The 21959-nt window shown below is 41.1% G+C and overlaps 1 protein-coding gene across 1 annotated transcript in view; it reads right to left on the bottom strand.

The window, feature by feature from the left end:
- RFTN2 (raftlin family member 2) overlaps positions 1-21959 on the bottom strand; it is a 163901-nt gene that overhangs the window by 77688 nt on the left and 64254 nt on the right. The window contains exons 4-5 of the mRNA XM_073633126.1: positions 11839-12106; positions 4670-4873 (exon numbers count right to left, since the gene is read on the bottom strand). Coding sequence (XP_073489227.1) covers positions 4670-4873; positions 11839-12106 — 472 coding nt within the window. The remainder of the gene's footprint in view (positions 1-4669; positions 4874-11838; positions 12107-21959) is intronic.

A 21959-nucleotide genomic window follows, 5' to 3' on the forward strand; every position in this document is an offset into this window, starting at 1 on the left:
AAGTTTGGACTTTTCTTGGACTTTTTCACTGTTTTTGAACCATTTTTACTATTTTTGGCTGGGTAATTTAAGCACATCTTATTGTATGTAGTGTTGATTTTTTATCACTATTTCACTTACACTGTATTTAGTTACTTTGATAATAATTTATTCATTTTGTCCAGCGCTGCACTGTTTTTACATGTATCTATTGCTTCTTGCCCTTATATCGGGGTTATAGTGTCCAGCAGCAGGACCTCTATCACGGTAGAATTCATTTATAATATTCATTGAGTTTCATAGCACATGCACCTAGCGCAACCCTTTTTTTATTTTTATTGAAAGCAAAATAATTGTCAAAGGATCTGCGGGAAAAGGTAGTTGAGCTGTATAAAACAGGAAAAGTATATACAAAGATATCCAAGGAATTGGTAATGCCAATCAGCAGTGTTCAAACTCTAATCAAGAAGTGGAAAATGAGGGGTTCTGTTGAAACCAAACCACAGTCAGGTAGACTAACTAAAATTTCAGCCACAACTGCCAGGAAAATTGTTCGGGATGCGAAGAAAAACCCATAAATAACTTCATGTGAAATACATTACTCTATGAAAATATGTGGTGTGGCTGTTTCAAGATGCACTTTCAATAAGGAGGCACTTGAAGAAAGATGGGCTGCATGGTCGAGTCGCCAGAGGAAAGCCATTACTACACAAATGCTACAAAGTATCCCGCTTACAATATGCCAAACAGCACAGAGACAAGCCTCAAACCTTACTGGCACAAAGTCATTTGGAGTGATAAGACCAAAATGTAGCTTTTTGGCCACAACCATAGACGCTACATTTGGAGAGCAGTCAACAAGGCCTACTGTGAAACACGGAGGTGGATTGCTGATGTTTTGGGATGTGTGAGATACAAAGGCACAGGAAATTTTGTCAAAATTGATGGCAAGATAAATGCAGTATGTTATCAAAAAATACTGGAGGAACATTTGCATTCAACAGCCAGTAAGCTGCGCATGGGACGTACTAGGACATTCCAACATGACAATGATCCAAAACACAAGGCCAAGTCGACCTGTCATTGGCTACAGAAGAATAAAGTGAAGGTTCTGGAGTGGCCATCTCAGTCTCCTGACCTCAATATCATTGAGCCACTCTGGGGAGATCTCAAATGTGCAGTTCATGCGAGACAGCCCAAGAATTTACAGGAACTGGAGGCTTTTTGCCAAGAGGAATGGGCAGCTTTTCCATCTGAGAAAATAAAGAGCCTCATCCACAAATACCACAAAAGACTTTAAGCTGTCATTGACGTTAAAGGGGGCAATACACGGTATTAAGAACTGGGGTGTGTAAACTTTTGATCAGGGTCATTTGGGTAGTTTCTGTTGTCATTATGATTTGAAAGGAGTAAACACAGTTGATTGATAATAAATGGCTTCAGCCAAACACCAACCATGAGTGAAAGAAAAGTTTTTGTGTTATCATTCATATTCTCTTAAAAATGGCCAAGAAATCGTAAATTCTGCCAGGGTATGTAAACTTATGAGCACAACTGTAGTTGCAAAAAAGTATCACGTGTGGTGTGATTTTTTTGGAATCATTAGTATGACAAAAGTCCATGTATGAAGAGTATATATGTACTCTACTGTATGAAGCATGATTGTGATCTTACATGCTTGAAAATTTCAACAGTTAACAGATTTCTGTTTTGTAAACATCACATTCCCGGCTATCCTGTTAAAGGTCATTGCTGTTAACTCATTACAGATGATTATTTTATGTTATATACAGCCAAAAGTTTTTGAGAATGACACAAATATTATTTTCACAAAGTCTGCTACCTCAATTTTTTTTTTAATGGCAATTTGCATATACTCTTGGTATGGCCTGGTGTCAAGAAGAGCAGCTGAGGACTGAGGTAAAATCATTGACCCTTTTCGATTGTTTGGGGCATCCGGAAAAAACCTTGTCTGGAGAAGAAAAGGTGAGCGCTGCCATCAATCCTGTGTCATGCCAACAGTTAAGCATCCTGAGACTTTTCATGTGTGGAGTTGCTTCTCAGCCAAGGGAGTGGGCTTACTCACAATTTTGCCTAAGAACACATGACTAAAGAATGGTACAAAAACATGCTCCAAGAGCATCTTCTCCCAACTATCCAAGAACAGTTTGGTGATGAACAATGCCTTTTGCAGCATGATGGAACACCTTGCCAAAAGGCAAAAATGATAACTAAATTTTGGGTCCATGGCAAGGAAACTCCCCAGACCCTAATCCCATTGGGAACTTGTGGTTAAATGCTCAAGAGGCAAGTGAACAAAAAACCCCCCACAAATTCTGAAAAACTTCAACCACTGATTATGCAAGAATGGACTGCTAATGCCATGTACACAGGCTCAGACTTTTCAGCAACAAAAGTCCGGCGGCCTGTCCGACGGACTTTCGACGGAGTTACGACGGACTTTCGACGAACTTTCTAACGACCGGACTTGCCTACACACGATCACACCAAAGTCCGACGGATTCGTATGTGATGACGTACGACCGGACTAAAATAAGGAAGTTGATAGCCAGTAGCCAATAGCTGCCCTAGCGTCAGTTTTTGTCCGTCGGACTAGCATACAGACGAGCGGATTTTTCGACCAGACTCGAGTCCGTCGGAAAGATTTGAAGCATGTTCCAAATCTAAGGTCCGTCAGATTTTCGACCGAAAAAGTCCGCTGCAGGTCCGATGAAGCCCACACACAATTGAATTGTCCGCTGGACTCGGTCCGTCGGACCAGTCCGGTCGAAAAATGTCTGCTCGTGTGTACGCGGCATAACAGTCACGAAGTGGCCCAGAAGTTGATTGACAGCATCCCAGGGTGAGTTTCAGAAGTCTTGAAAAAGAAGGGCCAACACTGCAAATATCGACTCTTTGCATAAACCTAATGTAATTGTTAATAAAAGCCTTTGACACTTATGAAATGCTTGTAATTATACTTCAGTATACCATAGTAACGTGACAAAAGATCTAAAAAACACTGAAGCAGCAGACATATAAATTAATATTTGTGTAATTCTCAAAACTGTTGGCCACGGCTGTAACCATGTGACTTTGTAACCATGTGGCTGGTCCTGTGGGTCAAGAGAGACTAGAAGTAGCTTTAGCCCCCATTCACACTGGTGTACAGCTTTGAAATTGCACTACTTTAGCGCAATTCCAAAGCTGCACATCAGTGCAAAGCGCTGGCTGGTCAATCGGGACACCCAGTGAGACAGGAGATCCCGCTAAAGCCATGGAAGACGGCAGGAGGGGGGGACATCCACTCCCGCTGCTTGTAAAAGCAATTTAGCTAGTTAGGATTGCTTTTACAAGAGAGCCGACCGTCGGCTCTAATAAACGGTACTGGGATAATGTCTTTAGGCATCTCGGTATAACCACTTGAAGTCTAGTGGCATACAGGTGCATTGCTGGTCATCAAGTGGTTTACAGAAAAAGACCTTAAAGTGTACGGTATTAATGACCAGGCTATAAGCATTTAGTATAAAATATACCTTCCATAACCTTTTTATCTGCAGGCAAAAATGAATCCTCAAAGTTCACAGCAGAAGCACCAAAGTTTTTGAATTCATTCTCTCAACAGCTCACCCTGACCATGAACTACTATCAATGTTTCTTTTTTTAACTTCAGTTCAGCTTTAAAGCGGTTGTATACCCGCTGACATTTTTTTTTTTTTTTACCCCTGTAAGGCAAAAGGCATAATGAGCTAGTATGCACCGCATACTAGCTCATTATGAAATACTTACCTTAGAACGAGGCGTCAATATCTTACCTGGTACACGCCGAGGTAGCTGACATGTTGCCTCGGCGTGTCTTCCGGGTATCGCGGCTCCAGCGCTGTGAGTGGCTAGAGCCGCGATGTCGTCACTCCCGCGCATGCGCGCAGGAGATTTCTTTCCCGGCAAGGTCCGGCAGCTGCCGGGCCTTCAGCCGAGAATCCCCTGTGCGCATGCGCCACTGCAGTCAGCGGCTCATAGCAAGGGGAATATCTCCTAAACCGTACAGGTTTAGGAGATATTTTTTTTACCTACAGGTAAGCCTTATTATAGGCTTACCTGTAGGTAAAAGTAAAAAAATAGACTATACAACCACTTTAAAAGAGAAGTATAGATTTAAAAAAAAAAACATTTATGCTCACCTAGGTGGATGCATCATTGATCCGATGCTGCATTTGTCCCCTGCAGTGAGAACTGAGCAGAGAGCGGTAACTGTCAGTCACAGGGTCTCTGCTCTGCCCCTCTAGCGCTAACTAGAGCATTGAGCTGTGGAGGGGTGGGAGGGGCTGGCTCAGGCTCCCAGTGGATCTCTGAGAGGCTGAGCCAGTTGCTGGTTCGGGCATTTGGGTGGATGCCGACCATATGGTCAGGATCTTTTCAGAGCTTGGACCGGCTGAGTGACATCTGCCAACTGCGGACTTTAGCCTGCTGATGGCTGAAAATAGGTCATAGGAGTGCAGAACGAACTGCACTCCTGTGACCTACAGGAGAATTATAGACAGAAAACCTTTGACTATACTTCTTCTTTAACTTCCTTTATTGCTTGTTACAAATACTTGATTGCACATTGCTGCCCACAGTTACACTTTAAGGGTTTAAAAAATAAATTATAGACATAGAAAATAAGAAAGTAAAAGAAAAAAACACTTACCTCGTAATGTTTCCCAGTGAACAAAAGAATCAATTAAAGAAAAGCCTTGCTTGTAATAAAACGTTGTCATTTCCAGCCAGTCAGCTTCAAGTGCACTGATTGTCGGGCCTTTTCTACAGACCTTCATAGAGAGGTTGCCTTCAATGTATTTGTAGCAAGCTAGATCATCATCCAAAGCATTAAATACAGCATATAATGTTTTTCCTAATGAAAAAAAGGAAAGGGACATTTTCATGTATCCATTTTGTATTTTTTTAACTGTTTTGCATTAGACCTTCTAACATATTGCATTATTTTATGCTAATACACACATAGATGCTCTAACCCCAAAAGTCTTTAAGGTAACTGATTGGGGAATTAATGCTTAATTCTTTCCAGATATCCAAGCCTGTGAAGAGGACCACATAATTTCTTCCATCTCACAGTCTGGCAACAAAGTTACATGTAATGTATAGGGCCATAGTGTGTGACTGAAGATGCTCACAAGAATGTCTTATGCAAGTCTATGAGAGCTTACTGCGCAGGCATGGGCAGTAATGAGAATTGGAATCTTGGTGAAAACGAGGGACAGGCCACAGCTTTCCTACTTGGGTAAGTAAATAACTGTAGTTATGTGGGAGTTGGGGCTTACTATTACCCTCAGTAAGCCTTGATATGGAGCCAAGACAGACATTAGTCTTAGAGATCTGACAGATAGGCAGAGCAACAGGGGAGCACATGGAAGGTAACCATTCAGGGATGGGGGCTGGCATGTCAAGAGAACCTGTCACTGTGCTCTGAATGAGCACAGTAACTAACAAAACACCTTTGGGCCACACTAAATATTTCCAATCAGAAATGTTTTGTGAAGTAAAATTCCATAGACCATGTGGGGAATGAAGACAACTGTACCTTTTTCCATGTAATAAAGCAAGGCGCTAGATTATTTTTGCTGTGGCTTGATTACACAGGTTTTCCCTCATCCTTCTATATCTCTATTTTCTTCTCTGTTATTTTCACTCTTCTTTAGTTAACTTTGCCGCTACTAGATAGTACTTTGCATGTACCTAAGAACTATATACTTTTAAGCTTGTAGTTTTGAATAATGAAAATGGATTATCTTCTAACCATCCATTTATTCGATACATGATATAATAGTGATTCTTGCTCTACAGTAAGGTTCATAATGTGTTTGATGCAGGTCACCTATGTGACATGTTTTAAAAGAGATATTTATTCCCATATTACACATGCCATTTCTCGTAAACTTTGAAAACCAGTAAGGTTTTTTGTAACAGATAAACTGTTAAGCAGGAACTCCAGGTGCATATTTTAATAAATAGTTGAAAGTACCTATATGTGAGGTGATTCTGATTCAAATACCTCTTGCACACTACACAGCCAAAAGGGTACTTCCACTTTTTCCTGGTATATCAAATGTACTAAAGAATACAATTAATATACATGTGTAGCACAAATACAATAAATAACCAGAAAATATATTATATTATATTATATTATATTATATTATATTATATTATATTATATTATGCTCCTTCTCAATAAACTCCATTCCCTTGGCCTCCAAGATTCTGCTCAATCCTGGTTCTCTGCCCATCTATCACAGTGCTCCTTCAGTGTTACCTACAACTCTGTCTCCTCCTCTAAATTGCCCCTTTCTGTGGGGGTCCCCCAAGGTTCTGTTCTTGGACCCCTTCTCTATCTACACCTCCTCCCTTGGTCGCTTGACAACTACCCACGGCTTCCAATACCACTTATACGCCAATGACACCCAAATCTGTCTACACCTCACCTCACTCCTTCAGTTTCCTCTCGTATTACTAACTGACATATCAGCATGGATGTCACACCACTTCCTTAAACAAAATCTATCTAAAACTGAGCTAATAATATCCCCCCCCGCCCCTGCCCCCCTCCCTGACTTTTCTATCAAAATCAACAATGCAACCATCAGTCCTTCCCCTCACTCCAGGGTACTAGGTGTAATCCTAGACTCTGACTTGTCATTTCAGCCTCAAGTCCAATCGCTGTCAAAAGTTTGTAGAATTCACCTCCGTAACATCTTTAAAATTCGCCCCTTTTAACAATTGAAACCACCAAGCTCCTCATTCACTCCCTTGTTATCTCTTGCCTTCACTATTACAACTCCCTTCTCATTGGCTTGCCTCTCCATAGGCTATCCCCTCTTCAGTCTATCATGAATGCTGCTGCCAGACTTATCCACCTTACCAACCGCTCAGTGTCTGCCAACCCTCTCCTCCAATCCATACACTGGGTCCCAATCACCCAGCAAATTCAATTCAAAATACTAACCACAACATACAAAGCCATTCACAACTCTGTCTCGAGCTACATCACCAACCTTGTCTTCAAATATCACCCAAACCATTCTCTCTGCTCTTCTCTAGACCTCCTACTCTCAAGCTCTCTCGTCTCTTCCTCCAATGCTCGTCTCCAGGATTTCTCCAGAGCCTCTCCCATCCTGGAACTCGCAACCTCAACCCATCCGGCTATCCCCCACTCCTTGCTACCTTCAGGCGATCCCTGAAAACTCATCTCTTCATGGAAGCTTATCACATCTTCAACTAATCTTTTACCACTTCCATCAGCTCATTCCCCACAGCTACAACCTTTTGTACCACCTGCCCCACCCTATTAGATTATAAGCTCTTCTGAGCAGGGTCCTCTTAATCCTCTTGTATTATATTATATTATAACTGTATTGTCTCCCTTTTATATTGTAAAGCACTGCGTAAACTGTTGGTGCTATATAAATCCTGTATAATAATATAACCAGTAGTAGTTAACACACTATTACAAAATAAATTACCGCAATCCAGTTTAATGTGGGCATAAGAAAAATGGAGACTTTCTAAGCAATCACACATGAATTACCACTAGGGGCCACTTGGAACTATGGTTGAACAGGCTTACATATTGGAATATAACAAACTGCCCACTAGAGACCAAATGTTAGCATATTCAACATATGAGCAGTAGATATTCACCAGCCAGGAGTCACAATTTAATAATATATGCCGGCCACAAGAAACGCAGTATACAAGTTAGATTGTGTCAACATAGAATATCTATTAAGAAAGTCGCCGCAATCTAATTATAATCATGAGCTATGAGAAAATGGCGGCGATCGCCGCTATAAATAATATGGGAAGTACGTCAGCCAATCACAATTCCCAGAGGAAGTAAGCAAGGACTCTTGCAGCACAGGCTTAGGATGGGGTGAACGCCGGGAGCCAGGGCTGCAGATTCGGTCTCCAGGTAATGTTATCACCCCTCTTTCTATAAGCATATCAAGGCGTGTTTTTATCATGAAAAATGTGAGTGCAAATCTATGCGGAATTTAAGTTGCAATAAACCTATTTTAAATGTTATCACACTATTGCAAGCTTCTATTGTTTTCCACATGTGTTATATGTGAGGAGACTGCTGATAGCCAGGAGGAAGCAGTGGCTGTTCACTGCACTTTAATCAGGAGGAAGGAGTGATCCTTGTATCAGCATTTAAGCCAAAATTAGCCACCACAGGGGGAATTATAGGAGGATATTTTCAAGCTGATAATAATATTTATCACAGGCTTTTATATAAAGCCCTTAAGGTGAGGGTACATCTGGTGGAGGGTGTGTGCACACTGCATGAAGATATCATCACCATCAACACGTTTTATTTTTTTGTTTTCATAATGGACTATTGAAATATTATATTATTAAGGATTCTTGTGCAATACACGGAGCATGTACATTTTATTTATATATTTTTTTGGACATTTATAAATTACTCTTGCATCACAGGATATCTTTTCGGGTCATTTATTGTATTTGTGCTACACATGTATATTAGTTTTATAGTTATTTAATTTATTTTACTCCTTAGCGCCGCACATTTGTAATACTAGTTTGCATTGTCACATTATAGTTTGGGAAGTGCTGGCAGCTGTTTTTTAGTTTAATTTTAATTTTAGATTTTTACTTTAGGGGAGGAGTTTTGGCAGCTCACAAGGTATTACCCACTCCCACTTTTTCCTGTTTCATTTTTACATAACAATGAAGTTGATTCAATTTGAGTGGAGGGAACTGGAGTGGGGTGGGAACACAGAGTGGTGAGCCAAGAAATAGGGTTTCACGGGGCTGACTATGCAGTCTGGATTACAGGACAAAAAGCTAGAGTGATATTCCCATTCCCAATTCACCGTATTATAATTATTTACTGTAACGTCTTCAACAATACAGAACAAGTGAAGTTGAATGTGACTTACTACTACTAGCCAAGTAATGTGCATTTGTATTCATTGTACATTACTATTTACTTTACCAAGCACTTCCCACTTCCCATACTCTGTACTAAACCCATTTAATGATCAACAGATAACAGATTGTGCTGCTCGGACTCTGTATATTTTACTATGCCAACAAGTACACACATGCTTTAAAGCTGTATGCAGGAACCCATCGTATTTACTTCCTTGCAATTCCACTGCTGATAATAATTTTGGAAACCCACACAGCTTTTTACTATGTCACTGAAGCCATTCACCTGTATATTTTGCACTGGTAGAGGTTCTTTAAAATGATTTTAATCGTGTCCTGTGGTCTCATGCAAGTTATGTGAATTCTCTAGGCAACAAAGTGAATTAATCACCAATTTGCAAGATTTTTTTGTGCTTTATGAAGTGTTCCAAAAACAGTAGAGAAGGATTGTTTCTATTTGGTCATGGACGATTTTTATAACTCATTTTAAACTGGCTCGCCAATGGCAGCTGAGAACAATTACTGTAGGTATACATATATTCTAATTATTTAATCTAATACTTTTCAACTTATATGACTCTCACAGCCATGGCAATCCCATAAACTGTAATGCCGCATACACACGAGCGGACTTTCCGGCAGAAAAGGTCCAGTGGAACGAATCCGTCGGACATTCCCATCGTGTGTGGGCTTCATCTGACCTTTTCTATCGAAAAAGCTGACTGACCTTAGAAATAGAACATGTTTCAAATCTTTCCGACGGACTCGATTCCCATTGAAAAAAACATTTGTCTGTATGCTAGTCCGACGGACCGAAAACGGTAGCTATTTACTAGCTATTGAACTTCCTTTTCTAGTCTGGTCGTACGTCATCACATTCGAAACGATCAGACTTTGGTGGGATCGTGTGTAGGCAAGTCCGTTTCGTCGGTACTCCGTCGGAACTCTGTTGAAAAGTCCTTCGGAGTTCAGTCCAACGAGAAGTCCTCTCATGTGTACGCGGCATAAGGGTGTTTTCCCCTTTGACATACATAGACGTCCTTCTGTTTCAGTGGTTATATTGAGTTGATGCCTGCACCTACAGGCATCAACCCGGTATTGTTCTTTTCAGCCAGCGATTGCCTGCACTGTAAGAACAATCATAGTGGCAGTTTAGCCGCTTGATTGTTCTTACAGGCGGCGGGCGGGGACATTCCCCCCTCTTGGCGCCCTCCAGTGCTTCTGCTGGGTCGCCCGTGCAATCTGCGAGCTGGAGAAGGAATCAGCTGCCGGTGAAAGTTCACCATAGAGAATACCGGTGACCAGATGGTCCCAGGGAGTCTCTATGACTCTCGGAGATTCGGGTGCAATGTTATATCTGGACTGGCAGTTGTAAATACTGCCGTGTACTAAGCTGGAAAGCCGAGTTCGTTCCTTTTTTTTTCTTTTTCTTTTTTTTTTTTTATCTCATGCTTTTCACCCTAGAGGAGAGATGCTTGGGGACAGGATATTGCATATATATATTTTAATGTATGATAAATTGTACAGTTATTAACTCTGTTTTGTTTATACATACACTAGATGTGTTGAGTCACACACAGAGAATAAAGCCCTGAAGAAGCGGCGTATACCGTGAAACATGTTGACAGATCCCGTGTAACATGCGTGATACTGTATTTGATGTTTTTTTGATACGCATATGTGCCTAACGTTGCCCCTTTATTTTCTCTTTTGTATGAATATTGTATGAATTAAATAATAATAAACTTTTTATATCTTTATAAAGATGACTGATGTGTATATATATGATATACCGCAACATACTTATGGGGACCACCACTTAAAAGCCCATCTCTTTTACACTTTCTATTTTGAGGGATGTGGGGTCTTATTGACCCCAGATCTCTCCATAAAGAGGACCTGTCAGGCACTATTCCTATTACAAGAGTTGTTTACATTCCTTATAATAGGAATAAAAGTGATTAAAAAAAAAAACAAAGTTTAAAGGGAAAGTGTAAAGATATAAAAAATGAAAATATGCGTTTGCACACAGAAGCGAACGCATATGTACGTCGCTCCCGCATATTTAAACAGCGTTCAAACGAGACCAATAATTCTGTCCCACGAGCTCCTCTGTAACTCTAAACAGGTAACCTGTAAAAAAATTTAAAGCATTGCCTATAGAGATTTTTAAGTACCAAAGTGTGCACAATTTTAAAGCATGACATGTTAGGTTTCTATTTACTCAGTATAACATCATCTTTCACATTATACTAAAAAATTGGGCTAACTTAGCATTTTTTTTAATTCATGAAACTGTTTTTTTTCCCCCAAAAAATGGAGTTTGAAAAATTGCTGTGCAAATACCATGTGACATAAAAAGTTGCAATGACCGCCATTTTATTCTCTAGGGTCTTTGCTGAAAAATCATATAAAATGTTTGGGGGTTCTGAGTAATTTTCTAGCAAAAAGATGATTTTTACATGTAGGAGCTGAGTGCCAGAATTGGCCCGGATGGCAAGTGGTTAAAACGTGTGTGTGACATAAGAGAGCATGAGCTGGCAGCAGATTACACCTGCAGAGGGATGGGAGGAGGAGGTCACAAGATTGGATCTCAGAAGCTCATGTTGGGCTTGTTGTCCTCCACTAGTTGGGGGGGGGGGTCACGTCCGCATCTCTGAGGGGTTCAGGCTGGGACTTGTAGTCTGTCAATTTTGGGGGATATGACCCTCCCAAAAGTGAAGGACTGCAAGTCCCAGCCTGAACCCCTCAGAGCTGAGGATGTGTCACCCACCCTCCACCCCCAACTAGTGGAGGACAACAATTCTGCAACAAAATAAAGTAAACATTTTACAATCTATGCTGTTTAAATTGCGGTAAATGTTAGTTTTGCATTGCTCTGATTATAATAGAGGTAGACTTTACCTTGACATTTTCTTGATTTATGCAAACTGCCCTCATCAGAAAATACAGTGCCTTGTAAGTGTTCACTCCCTGGATGAATATCTTCATCAATTCCACTTTCGGAGGAATGGCCACTTAAAGTACCTTCTTTCCGATTTTTATAAACATCATCAGTACCATTTCTGTTCTGCTCTGCGCTTTTTACATCTGCCAAGGTATTTGTGGTCTGATGAAAGTGCTTTGTTAGAAATCCAATAAATCTCATGCCTTTTCGGGATGCTTCATTGACCTACATTAACATATGGTTGGAGAGGTTGATCGTATAAGATAAGTATGGAATTTCAGTTAGAACAAAGTGCAAAAGCAGATCATGAAGTGCAAAGTAGAAGACAAATACTTTAATTTCTCGCTAAAAAGATTTAAATCTCATTTAAAATTAGGGATAATCTATTATGTTGAAAGAATTTAATAGTTTCAGGTTACAAACAAACACAATTTTACAATTTAACAATCATTTTGAGGGAATGATCATTTTTGATTGCCAGCTAGGTCTTCTGCATACAGCGTCTCTTTACACTGTTAACAGAAAAAGGCCAACATTTTGTGCAGAAAGCTAGTTTTTAATCACATTAACAAACTGCATCAATATAGACAGAGAATACACCCCTGCCATGTCCCCATTTACACAGCTCATGAAGAATCAATACAACAAAAACTATTTGCTAATCCCACAAGGTTTTTTCAAATACTTTTCTGTATTTAGACTTGCCGAAACATTACTTTTGGTCATTAAACAGTACTTTTTGTTTTTAATTCTTAAGTTATGATCTTGTTGTTGACAGTGTTTATTTAACCTGTTAAGGACTGCCCCACGCAGATATACTGAGGCAGGGTGGGCGTCCATTGCGAAATCACGTACCTGATTTTGATGCATTGGGTCTGGGGCCCATGCTCCCGCTGTGATTGGACACAGCGGGAGCCAATCAGCGTGTCCGGCGGATGCGATGTCTGCCGAGACGTGCTGATCGTTCTCAGTAGAGGCAGAATGCTGTTCCGTGGGAGGGGAATATGGAGATCTTGTGTTCCTGCTAAGCAAGAACACAGATCTCTGTCTTCCCGTCATAGCACCTCCCCCACACAGTTAGAAAGCACTCCCTAGAAACACATTTAACCATTGGGTTGACCCTGATGTTAACCCCTTCCCTGTCAGTGTCATTAGTACAGTGACAGTGCATTTTTTTTACCATTGATCACTGTATTGGTGTCACCGGTCCCCACAAAGTGTCACTTAGTGTCAGATTTGTCCGCTGCAATGTCGCAGTCCTGCTAAAAATTGCTGATCGCTGTCATTACTAGTAAAATAAATAAATCAATAAAAATTCAACAAATATATCCCATTGTTTGTGGACGCTATAACTATACGCTTATTGCGATTTTTTTTTAACAAAAACATGTAGCAGAATACAAATTGGCCTAAATTGATGAATAAATTTGATTTTTTACATTTTTTCATTGGGTATGTTTTATAGCAAACAGTACATTTTTTTTTTTTTTTCAAATTTGTCGGCCTTTTTTGTTTCTAGCGCAAAAAAAATGTATTTGGGTACAGCGTCGCACTACCACGCAATTGTCAGTTAAAGTAATGCAATGCCGTATCGCAAAAAATGGCCTGGTCATGAAGGGGGTGAAACCTTCCGGGGCTGAAGTGGTTAATGCATACAAAAGTATACTCCATGATAAATAGTAATTTTTTCATAAAGTTCTATAAACCACACTAAAAACAAGAAAACTGAGTAGGAATGATGAATTTGCTTCAAACAGAGAGATTGTACAGCCAAATGAGGGACAGCTGGCATTAGCAACCTTTGTTCCGTCAGGTCCAGTGGCCAGGTAAGTAAGCCCAGTACCAGGATTTTTCAATTCAAAGGTGCATATTTTTCTGAAGCAGGCCTAAACCTAAATCCACCCAAAGTTTACAAAAACTGCTTTAAAATAAGAACTTATTCTGTTGCATAACCAGTGAACAAAATCTCTGCTCCAGTCTTCAGAGATCAAGCTATTTTCACTTTGTGCAACACCACCTTCCCTCTTCCACAGCATAACAAATGAGAGGCTAGGGCAGTGTTTCTCAACTCCAGTCCTTAAAGCACCCCAACAGGTCATGTTTTCAGGCTTACCATTATTTTGCACAGGTGATTTGATCAGTTTCACAGCCTTAGTACTTAACACAGCCGTTTCATTTGAGGGAAATCCTGAAAACATGACCTGTTGGGGTGCCTTGAGGACTGGAGTTGAGAAACACTGGGCTAGGGTGTCAATGGCATTACTTTCTGACATTTTTTGAGATATTCATGTGCTACCATGTGCTACAATTTGCTTATCAGCAACATCACTGAGTAGTCTATTAAAGAAGGGTAAAGAAGAAAGCTTTTGAAATTGCACTTGGAGAAGATTTAAAGATAGAACATTGTTTACAGCAGTGGTTCTCAACCTGGGGGTCGAATGACGATTTGCCAGGGGTCACCGAATCCTGGACTATTCCTGAAGCCCGTACCACTCTCCAGCCTTTTTGCAGTCACCCAGCAGGGCTGTCCCTGGAGCCCGCGGCCATCCAGCTGGGCTGTTCCTGGAGATCGCAGACGCCCATTGCATGGCTGGGAGGCAGAGACTAGAGGTCAACTGACTGGTGAGAAATGTGAAGTGGGAGGGGCTGGAGGATTTCTCCTAATTTCGGCATAGGTGTCACTGCTACGAGACACCACAAAGACACCACAAAGTCAGAGACATAGTGAAGCCGAAGACACAGTGAGTAACACTACCCGTGATTATAGTTGCCATTAAAAGTCCCCACTACAGTTCTCAGATCAGCAGATGACCTTGATCACGAGCACCTAAGTTGGCTGATCAGAACTCCCCCCCAACACTGCCACTGATTCCATTCCCTCCACCCCTCCACCAATGAGTAAGAGAAGGAATAAAAATTGAGAATACATGGAAGGGAGAGGAAAAGAGGGGGAGGAACCAAGAAAAAGGGAGGGAAAGAATAAGAGAAAGAACAAGAAAGACGGCTAGAGAGAGGGATGGGGAAAAAAAACAAGAAATTAGCATCGAGAGGGATAAAAGGGAAAGAGAGGAGAAAAAAGAAAGAGTGGTACATCCTCTAAAATGTACCATAAGGGGTTTTAATACTGTACAAGTGGAAGGGACTCAGGGAGCACTATATGTCCGTGGGTTAGGGGCGTCTTGCCTTGGGTGCTGACAACCCACGCTGCAAAAATAATTTTACTGTCAGGGGTCCCCACAACTCGGGAAATTTTATCAAGGGGTCACGGCACTAGAATGGTTGAGAACCACTGATTTACAGTATGTGCTTGGAAAATGCAAAATTCATGAAACTGTATAGAATTTGTATTCCCCTTTTTTTTATAGTAATTGCTAAATAAACCTACAGAAAGAGTGCATTTCTTTACATTGTTTTTTTTTTTCTCAAACAGAAGGTTTTATTAAAATTGAATAAGTGTATACAGTTCCAGAGCTCACACAGCAATTTACATGGCAGATGTCACATCTTACATATGTATTAGGATGAAGAACGAAAAAAAGGTACAAAAAAAAAAGGGGGTACATACTCCATTACATCGGATGAAGAGAAAACAAAGAGGAGAAAGGAGGAAACATAACCTCTCATCAGAAAAATCCTTCTGTGAGCTATCCACATTCCTTCAATGGATCATTTGCTTATCACCTCTTAGCATACTGGCTAGTTATATAGTGCATAACATATATCCCATAAGAATTGAGGCTAATAAGGGCCACCTTTAGAATAAGCGATCATATATCAAATCTATTGGCGCTAGACCTGGTGTATCCAACCATGGAGCCCATAGTTTCTCATATTTTTGTGTCGCTCCCCTGTGCTGGTATATAATTTTTTCCATACGGATTGTGGCCCCCATTTGTGTAATCCATTCTTGTACCGTGGGAGGACACGTGGACCTCCAGTGCCTGAGGATAAGCAGGCGGGCCTGAAACAAAGCTCTTCTGATAGCCTGTCTAAGGATATCCTCAGTCAGTAGATCATCCATAATCCCCAGCAAACATGGTTTGGGATCCAAAGGTATCACTATTTGGAAAACTCTATTAATGGTGTTAATGACCTCGTTCCAATAGAGGTGCAATTTTGGGCATCTCCACAGGAGGTGTATGAGATCTCCATGGTCTCTGGAGCATCTGGTGCAGGTGGGATCAGTGCCCAAACCCATACGGGCCATTCTAGCCGGTGTGTAGTGCACTCTGGAAATAATATAGAGCTGTGAGAGCTTTTGAGCAGCGTTTAATGAACACGTGGAAACCGCCAGCAAGGCTTCCTCCGACTGTTCCTCCTCAAAGGAGCCAACATCCTGTTCCCAGTGGGACATGACCCTCAGAGGCGCGTCCCCTAGGAAAAGGTTCAGAAGCATGGTATAGCAGTCAGATATAAATCCTCTATAAGTGGTTATGGCAAGTAGGTGGTTGAAAATAGGAGTGGGTTGCAGGTTCCAAATATCGGGGCCCCTTTGTGCATCTATTGCATGTTTAAGTTGTCTGTAATAGAAGAGCATAGAGCCCGGCAATTGAAAGGCCTCCCTGAGCTCTGAGAAGGGTCTCAATTTACCGTCTCTAAGTTTGTGGACCATATGGGACACCCCGTGCCGTTGCCATTTGGGTCCATAGGGTATTTTAGCTATTTCTGAATAGTGATTGTTTTCCCAGATGGGGCTATACCTGGTGAAGCCCTCCACCCCCTGCAGCATCCTGACCTTGTTCCAGATTTTCTGCATAAGTGCATAAGTTGGGAAAAGCTTATTAGATTTGTTATATTGTAAGGCCTCTAATCCATCCACTACCTCTCTCCTGGAAGTGAACCGGAGTATGTGGGCCGAAGGGTCTCTCAGGTTCATCTCCAGGTCCTCCCCGGGACCTATGGCTCTAGCAATGTGCTGTAGCTGGGAGGCCAAATAATACACCCAGGGGTTAGGCAATGCTAAACCTCCATTGTCTTTAGGACGTTGTAGCTGCTCTAGTTTAATTCTAGGAGGCTTTGAAAGCCATATAAATGAACGGAAAAGGGAGTTGATGATTCTAAACTTTTTCAGAGTAATAACCATTGGAGAATTGTGGAGCACATATAGTAGTTGTGGCATAAGAATCATCTTTATTAAGTTTATTCTGCCTACTTGGGACAGCTTTAATTTACTCCACACTTTGACCCGATCACGACATCTATTGATCAATGGGGTTAGATTAAGATTCACATAGTCCAATATATGGGCTGTAATCTGTATACCCAGATATTTGAAGGATGTCGAGACTGGTATGTCCTGCATATTTTGTTGGGTCGTGGGCGGGTCACGGTCCAGAAGCAGCAGAGAGGACTTGGTCCAGTTAATAACTAAGCCTGAGTATTTCCCGAACTGTCTAATTACTCTCATTGCCTCTGTCAGTGAGTTAGATGTATCACCCAGTAGCAGCATGGTGTCATCTGCATACATAATTACCTTCTCCTGAATGTCTCCGTATCTAAAAAGTTTTTGAGCATAGTACCTCATGTCCTTAGGGTGATCAGCGGAGCCATCCTTAGAGCCTTTCAGCTGCTTGTGCTGTCCCTCCTTCAGCTTGTCACGTTTCTGTGTGGACGGCGGAGCGGCGCCATGTTGAGGATCCATCCTGGAGCCTTCTCCTCTCTGTCCACGGGTCATCATGCCCTCCTGTTACACCGGAGTGGGCGCGGAATGTGCAGGGGGTTCAGGATCAGGATCACTGCGGGAGCTCTGTGACTAGACGTCTGCTCACATGCCGCGCTGGCCACGCCCCTCTTTCTTTACATTGTTATCACACTTTGTAATGGATGAAACTGTTGGTCACAATGATTCTGATTGCAGTACAGTCCTGACTGCCCAGGGGAGGCAAGTCACTAAAATGTTGCATTAGGGACAGATCTGAACTGCAGCACATTCTAGTACAAACAGAATTCACAGAGCTGTGTCCCTGTGTCTTCTTATGCATTACAGCACATATCCACCATAGAGATTTGTGCTGCTTTTGCAAAACATGATGGCTCTTTAAAAATGTATTTAGAATACATTCATCACCATCACAGACATTCCAATACAACTCTTGTAATGCCATTTCTATCAAAATTGCCTTTGACTGGAGAATCCACAGCTATGTAAAACACAGTTTAAAGCTGATTATTTGGTAATATGCAGAAGCCGTTATGGCTGATGATCAAGGGTCTCCAAATTTTCAAAGCAAAGGGCCAGTTTACTGTTCTTCAGGGTTTAGGGGGGCCAGACTGTGGCCAGTTGTAGAAGAAAATGCCCCAGGAGAAATAGTGCCCAATGTTGGTATCAATGGGAAGAATAGTGCCCAATTGATGGTGTCAGTAGGGGGAATTGTGTCCCATCATTGGTGGAATAGTGCCCCAAGGGCCAGATAAAGGCAAGCAAAGGGCCACATTCGGCTCCCATGCTGCAGTTTGGATACCACTAATCAAGACTCTAGATGGGAGATCTATCCATGAAGTCAGTCTTTGGATCCCTGCCAACTGTTACAATAGCATTTTACTTTAGGTCAACAAAGGTAGACAAGTTTATTTACAGCTAGGTACAAAGAGGTATTGTGTTTTTAACAAACTTTTTTCTATCCAAAACCAATGGAACTGTATTGGGAGGGCATAATGTATGCACATATATTTATTAAACTGTAATGAATTATGGGGCACCTGTGCTGCCTAAAGTGGAATTCCAATAAAAAAATTAAAATCTGCCCTTGCTTAGTACTGTATGTAGAATAACTAAGAAATTATAAACTGCGCTAAAACAAAAATCCTAAAAATAAAGTGAGATGGTAGTATAACCTAACATCAGCAAATATTTGAAAATATTTAAAAATAGTGATATAAAGTCCAACTCTTCAAAATGGTAGGATGTTCAATTTGAATGTGAGTAATAATCCAAATGAGCTATGATTGCTCTTACCAGAAGTATTAGTAATATGAGCGGATGGCAAAAACCCTGCCAGGGCCTTTAGAGTGGTGGACCAGTCAGCAGCGTCCGTCTTCAAATTAAAAACCCCTCAATGGATGCAGGAGAAAGAACAAACAAAAGAAAACTGGCCATAGTGTAGTATATCAAAATGTTAGGCATGGACAGACAGACATACCAAACACCCTGGTGTGCACATAACAACACCCAAAAAAAAGGAGGGGAGGGAAGTGAAAAAACCCCACCACCGTGGCTGTAGAATGTGCTTACCGACTCACGGTGATAAGCAGGCTTTATATGAGTTGGAAGCGGATCAAAAGTAGGTAAGGAACACTTAGATACGTCCACATTAGCCCGAAGTCCACATCATCAGTACACAACCCAGAATACAAATGATAAGCTTTCCATGGTGAAGTACGTTAAATCAAGTTTAATAAATAAAGTATTGCACTTACAGGATAAAAACACTTGTATCGCGTAAAGTATAAGTTGCCGGCCGGCAAACAAACATGGAAGCGAAGCTCGTCCTACTTCCTGGTCTCGTGGTAGCGTCGCTGCGTGCGTACCCAGACGCGTTTCATCATCAAAAGGACGTTCTCAATGGGGACGAGCAGCGCAGAGAGCCACCACCAATATATAGGCATCCAAGCCTCGTTCTGAGTCACAAGCACGGGGACGCCATCTTAGATATGGGCAAAAAGCCTTGTTTTCCCTAAAGTGTGTGCATGGCTGAAATTTGACAGGAACAAACTAGACCGCCATAATGGATATGGGCAATTGCCCTAACTATACCGGGACAAGCGAACAGCGCACCCCAATTTATACGCACAAAAAGGACAAACGTACCCGGGAACATATACAGCAATTCAGCCAAAAATAAAAAATTATTATCAAAGAAAAATAAAATAAAAATAAAAATGAAACCTATATATAAGACGCAACCGAATCCAATCTTAACTGATAAATTGTGACCCAAAAAATATGACAATAATAGGTCTCATAAAGAGAATGAATAAATACTATAAAGGTGTATTCACACCTTCTAGCAGGTGTAGTTAAATATAAGGAGTGAATAAAATAAAAATAAAAATAAAAATAAAAATAAATTTAAACAAATTTAATTAAAATGGGGTAAATCCAACCTCTAGTGTAAATTCTATATGAAACAAAAAAGGGGGGGGAAGAGTGTGGAAAAAAATTCCATTATTATATATAATACCAACCATGGTATATATATGTGCAATTTGGTTGCTATAAGTGACCACAAAAAGTGATAAAGCGTCCCTAACAAAAAAGGTAAATTAAAAAATATAAAATATAAAAATATAAATGAATAGTAATTTTCATTATTTATCTAAAAGTACAAAAAACATCATTATACAAAAAAAGTGAACCTAGCGTCCTCTAGCACGTATCTCAGAACGAGTACACATCTCATATACAGACGCATTCAGAAGTTGAAACATAAAATAAAGTAAAACTAAAAACAAACTTAAGAATTGTCTATAAAAGCGTTAACATCCGTATCGATGTTCAACCCATAAGGGGCATATGTCCTTAACCTATGGATCCAGCTCATCTCCAGCTGGGATATGCCCCTAATTACAGCGCTACCCCTCCAATGGGGTCTAAACCTATCTATCCCCAAAAAAAGGGTTTTTGAGGGGTCCCTATCATGTACTAGTAAGTAGTGCTTGGACACTGAATGATTCCTAAACCCAGTAATTATATTAGTGATGTGTTCATTAAGTCGCACCTGGAGAGGTCGCTTAGTCCTGCCCACATATTGAAGGCCACATGGGCACTGCAGCAAATAAACGACTCTCTCCGTGGTGCAAGTAATGAACGGTTTGATGTTATGCGTCTCTTGTGTGCTTGTAGAGGTAAAGAAAGTAGTCCTTCTATGGGAACATGCATTCAAAGTACAAACCCTGCATTTCCTACATTGGTAGAAACCTGTCAGTTGATCAAAGAAGGTTGGTTTGGTAGTTGGAGGATTTAAAATGTTGGGGCCAACTGGTTACGTACGGAGGGCACTCCCCTGAAGACGACATGAGGCCTATCTGGCAGGATGTCATTAAGAATTGTGTCGCTCTTGATTACATGCCAATGCTTATAGATTAGATTTTTAATGCTGTTGTGTTGTAAGGAAAAGGACGTAACAAAAGGGACGCCTAGACCAAAATGACCCCTACCATCAGAGCTCTTTTCAGCAAGCAGGTCATTTCTATTAACACGTTGAACGTTCTCAAGGGTTCTATCAAGGGAATCCTTAGAGTAACCCTTCTCCAAAAACCTCTCAGTAAGGACCTTAGTTTGTGCAACAAAATCCACATGGCTGGAGCAATTCCTTTTAATCCGAAGGTATTGGCTCTTTGGGATCGACTCCAGCCATGGGCGATAATGGCAGCTATCGATTGGTATGAACGAATTCCTATCGGTTTCCTTGAAAAAAGTGGACGTGATCAACTTATCACCATCCACAGAAATTCTAAGATCCAAAAAATTGATAGTGGTCTGGCTTATCTCATAATTCAATTTAATCCCAATAGAATTAGTATTAAGGACAGATAAAAAATTTTGTAAAGCCAGGAGCTCGCCATCCCATAGGAGGAGGATGTCATCTATATATCTGGCCCATAGGACCAGCTGGGAATTATCCTGGGCATAGATGACATCCTCCTCCCATTTCCCCATAAAGAGGTTGGCGAGACTAGGGGCGTACTTAGCCCCCATAGCCACCCCCACATCCTGTCTATAGAAGTTGTTACCAAACCAAAAGTAATTGTGAGAGGCGGCATACCTTAATAAATCAATCACAAATGATATTTGAACCTGAGCAAGATTAGAGTCCCTAATCCAATAATGTTCAACAGCCTGAAAACCCAATACATGTGAGATGTTGGTATACAAGGATGTCACGTCGGCAGTGACTAGCCACATACCTGTACAGTATTGGACCCCATTAAGTAACTGGATAATGTGTTTGGAATCCTTAACATATGAGGGCAACCTCTGTACTAGAGGCTGTAAGAAAAAATCAATATATCTGCCCACCCGGGACGTCAAAGAGTCAATACCACTGACGATAGGACGTCCCGGGGGGCAGATGGGGTC

The sequence above is a fragment of the Aquarana catesbeiana genome, linkage group LG06 (assembly GCF_042186555.1).
Source record: "Aquarana catesbeiana isolate 2022-GZ linkage group LG06, ASM4218655v1, whole genome shotgun sequence".
In the NCBI taxonomy this organism is placed as follows: domain Eukaryota; kingdom Metazoa; phylum Chordata; class Amphibia; order Anura; family Ranidae; genus Aquarana; species Aquarana catesbeiana.